This window comes from Triticum dicoccoides, unplaced genomic scaffold, assembly GCF_002162155.2.
Source record: "Triticum dicoccoides isolate Atlit2015 ecotype Zavitan unplaced genomic scaffold, WEW_v2.0 scaffold50629, whole genome shotgun sequence".
NCBI classification, from domain to species: Eukaryota; Viridiplantae; Streptophyta; class Magnoliopsida; order Poales; family Poaceae; genus Triticum; species Triticum dicoccoides.
In genome coordinates, this window is record NW_021277761.1 from 1 (window position 1) to 3,605 (window position 3,605).

General features: G+C 41.3%; 1 protein-coding gene across 1 annotated transcript; it reads left to right on the plus strand.

Annotated features, from left to right (window-relative positions):
- The first annotated feature begins 6 nt into the window (after positions 1-6).
- Positions 7-3,307, plus strand: LOC119346784 (probable flavin-containing monooxygenase 1). Its single transcript, XM_037615941.1, has 5 exons — positions 7-45; positions 1,614-1,851; positions 2,062-2,237; positions 2,349-2,647; positions 2,778-3,307. Exons 2-5 carry the CDS (start codon positions 1,620-1,622, stop codon positions 3,127-3,129), a joined length of 1,059 nt encoding a protein of 352 aa, XP_037471838.1. The 5' UTR covers positions 7-45; positions 1,614-1,619; the 3' UTR covers positions 3,130-3,307.
- The last annotated feature ends 298 nt before the right edge of the window (positions 3,308-3,605 follow it).

Genomic DNA, 3,605 nt, shown 5'->3' on the forward strand with positions numbered 1-3,605 from the left:
GGGGAGTGGCGCCTCACGGTGGCCGACGACGAAGGTCACATAGAGGTATCGACATGATATGCTACTACTGCGCAAACGTTTTTCCATATAGGATTAGGATGATGATATTCAAGTAGATATAAACTTGGTACAATTTGGTTTGTTCGTGGTCATGGTCTTCAAGATCTTCTGACCATAAAATCCAATCTTGCTGAGCCTTCTTGATTCGAGCTTGCTCTCATAATCACATAGCAATGGGAGTCGAGTGTTGAGGGAAGAAATGTCATGTATGGAGTTCTCAATTCTTTATAGATAAGCATGCACCCACGCAACCACCACCTAACCATCCATCATGTAAATGGCAGTAGTCCTAATCTCTCGAGAGTCAAGATGGCGACTATATATATTGGTTTGGATGGCGACCTATACTTTCTTTTTGAAAGAATGGCGACCTATTGTTACGCTCCTCACACCTACCACACCGTTGTGTGTGTGTGGTGTGCGTGCCTGAGGACAACAGAAAAGAACGTGTTGAATATCATCAACCCCGGTCTTGCAAACTGGACATTGCAGAAGGACTGGAATGTGTCTTGCGGCTAAGATTCCCATGCATGGTAGTACACCCCGAAGCACCTTCCATCCAAAGTGTTTTATTTTCCTTGGAGTATATAGTTATCAAAGTTGTTTCCATATGGAGTTTAACTGAACGCTACCCTGTCCGACCTGGCTATTTGGCTCCCAAACTGATGGTTAAACTCTGCGTGGTACGCCGACTGAACTGAGAAGGTTCCTGACCTTGTATACTACCACGCCACAAGATCTTCCATGGCCTCCGTCCGGAGAGGAATTTTAATTATTCTAGCGACACCAACCTGTGAAAAGACAGACCTAATAAGTTCCAGATCCCATTGTCATGTGTGAGGGTCTATAATTTCCTCCACTAGGTGTTATAACATTGTCCTTGCTCTAGGTGTTCTTTTTTGAACACAGTATAGACGCAAGCACTCATACATATACGCATACACTCACCCCTATGAATGCACACACACACACCCTATCCCTATGAGCATCTTCGAGAGACTTTGCCGGCACATCATTTTGGGATTTACAAAGTCACCATATGCGCCTCATCATCGACGGGAACGTCTCCTTCCACTGAATCCACATCGCTGAAAATCCTAAAATAAATCCAGGAATAATGTGAGCACCAGGATTTGAACCCTGGTGGGCTGGGGATACCTCTGTCCTTCTAGTCATCCAACCATAGGTTGGTTCGCCCATCCTCTAGGTGTTATAACCTTTCTTGATGTACTAGAAGGAATCCAAGGATCATCCCAAATATTTATTTGAGAGCCCGTTCCATCCCGCCATACATAACCTCTCTTGAAAGTTTGAATTCCCACAATACTTTGCCAAATAAACAACGACCCTTTCTTTGGTCCAGCCTTGTATTCCTAATATAGCACCATTGGGCAAACCATTTTACATGGTGCAAAGATGAAAGTGTAAGGGGAGTGCTACATATATGGGTCCACCCTACAGGTGGGCTAGTCATAACTCATATTGGGCCAGGGTGTTACACTAATTAACTTTTCTCATGTGACTGTTCATAAACATGTATTCCCTTTCTCCAGGTACACATGGTAGACTTTGTGATTCTTTGTACGGGAAGGTTTAGCAATTATCCCAACATACCCAATTTCCCTCCTGGTAGAGGCCCAGAAGCATTTGATGGGAAAGTGATCCACTCCATGGACTACTCCAAAATGGGTAGTGAGAAAGCTAAGGAGATGATCAAGGACAAGTGTGTGACTGTCGTTGGCTATGGAAATTCAGCCCTTGACATTGCTAATGAATGCGCAAAAGTAAACGGTAAAAATATTCAATCCTCAATTAAACATACCTTGTTTCTCCTTGTTAGTGAAACTGAAACATTATTATGTCCATTTTGTTAAAGCATTCCAATGTATACATTTAGTAGCATTGCCTATCATGATTATATTGTCTTCGTCTTTATAGTTTCCTAGATAAAAATGAAACATTGCGATTATATTTTTATTACTTTCTATAATTTTTCTTTAGGTATGGAGAAACCATGCACAATGGTAGTCCGAACCAAGCAATGGATCATACCGAACTTCTATGCTTGGGGTATTAACATATCAAATTTCTATCTAACTCGTTTTGCTGAACTCCTTATTCACAAGCCCGGTGAAGGTTTCCTCCTTAGCATATTAGCTACCGTCTTGACTCCATTGGTACTACAACATGTTTCCATTTTATTGAATATTAATATTACCGGAAGTGTAAATGGTTTTGTTTTAGACTAATTTCAGACATCTGTATTGTTCTTTTGTGTGTGTGAGAAGAGGTTGATGATTTCAAAGTTTGCTGAGAGCTACTACTCCATTCCAATGAAGAAGCATGACATGGTGCCTGACCACAGCTTTTTTGAGGGGATGGTGGGATGTATGCTTTCCACTACACCCAAGGATCATTACAAGAATCTAGAGGAAGGCATCATCGTTATTAGAAAGTCGAAGACCTTTGGCTTTTGCAAAGAAGGTGTGCTCGTTGAAGGTGAATCTACGTTGGTAAAGAGTGACATAGTTATCTTCGGAACAGGATTCAATGGTGATCAAAACATCAAGGACATGTTCATGTCAAAGTACTTTCATACTATCATCGTTGGTTCAACATCCACAACTGCACAACTTTATAGGTCATCACTTTACTAGACATATTTTTTACGTACTTCAAGTCTTTATTGAAAAATTTATTTAATTATTGTTTCACAGGGAGTGCATACATCCTAAGATTCCACAACTTGCGGTCCTCGGATATTCTGACAACTATGCGAATGTCTACACTTCAGAACTACGGTCTAAGTGGCTAGCATATTTCATGGATGGTGGATTTAGATTACCAAGTGTTGAAGCAATGCAGAGGGATGTACTTGAATGCGAGAAGGTAATGAAGCATTACTCCCGTGACGAATCACGTACACCGTGCACTGGACTTCTTCCTACTTGGTACAATGATAGATTATGTGAAGACATGGGATGCAACCCGAGAAGGAAGAATGGATTTTTTGCCGAATTATTTGAGGCCTATGGTCCCGATGATTATAGCGATCTTCACCCTAAGTAAGAGTACAAATTTAGCGATTATTTTTTGTACGGGGCTTAATTACTAGTCACTGCTTGCTCAACTCTGTGTATTATTTCTGTCTATACTATACTTCCAGTTGCCATATAAGTCACAGCACGTTCAATAGAACCACTTGTCATTTTCCCCATGGTTGTATAATAATTTTTAGGTAAAGGAACACAAGATCTCTCTAGACTGCCCATGGATCAATGCACAATCGTTTAAAATAATTTCTCCGCAATCTACATGATGGACAAAAGCATATATAAGCTCGTAGGACCACAAGTCCAGCATGGGAGGAAAAGGGTGTGGATGAGCCGCCGTCACCAACTAAAATAAAGAAGATAATTTTTGTTCCTCCCTCGGCATAAAAAAAGTGGCATGCCGGAGACGAGTGAGGGCCAAATCTTACCTCACCGTCGTCTAGGTCTTTTCCGGTCAATTTTCTTCCATTATCAGAGCATCCACAGCTGGAT

Bases quoted from the DNA above. Each gene is read 5' to 3' on its own strand.
- LOC119346784 (XM_037615941.1), top strand. From the start codon at position 1,620: ATGGTAGACTTTGTGATTCTTTGTACGGGAAGGTTTAGCAATTATCCC. The intron at 2,238-2,348 runs GTACTACAACAT...GTGTGTGAGAAG, and splicing joins CTACCGTCTTGACTCCATTG to AGGTTGATGATTTCAAAGTT. The intron at 2,648-2,777 runs GTACTTTCATAC...ATTGTTTCACAG, and splicing joins AAGGACATGTTCATGTCAAA to GGAGTGCATACATCCTAAGA.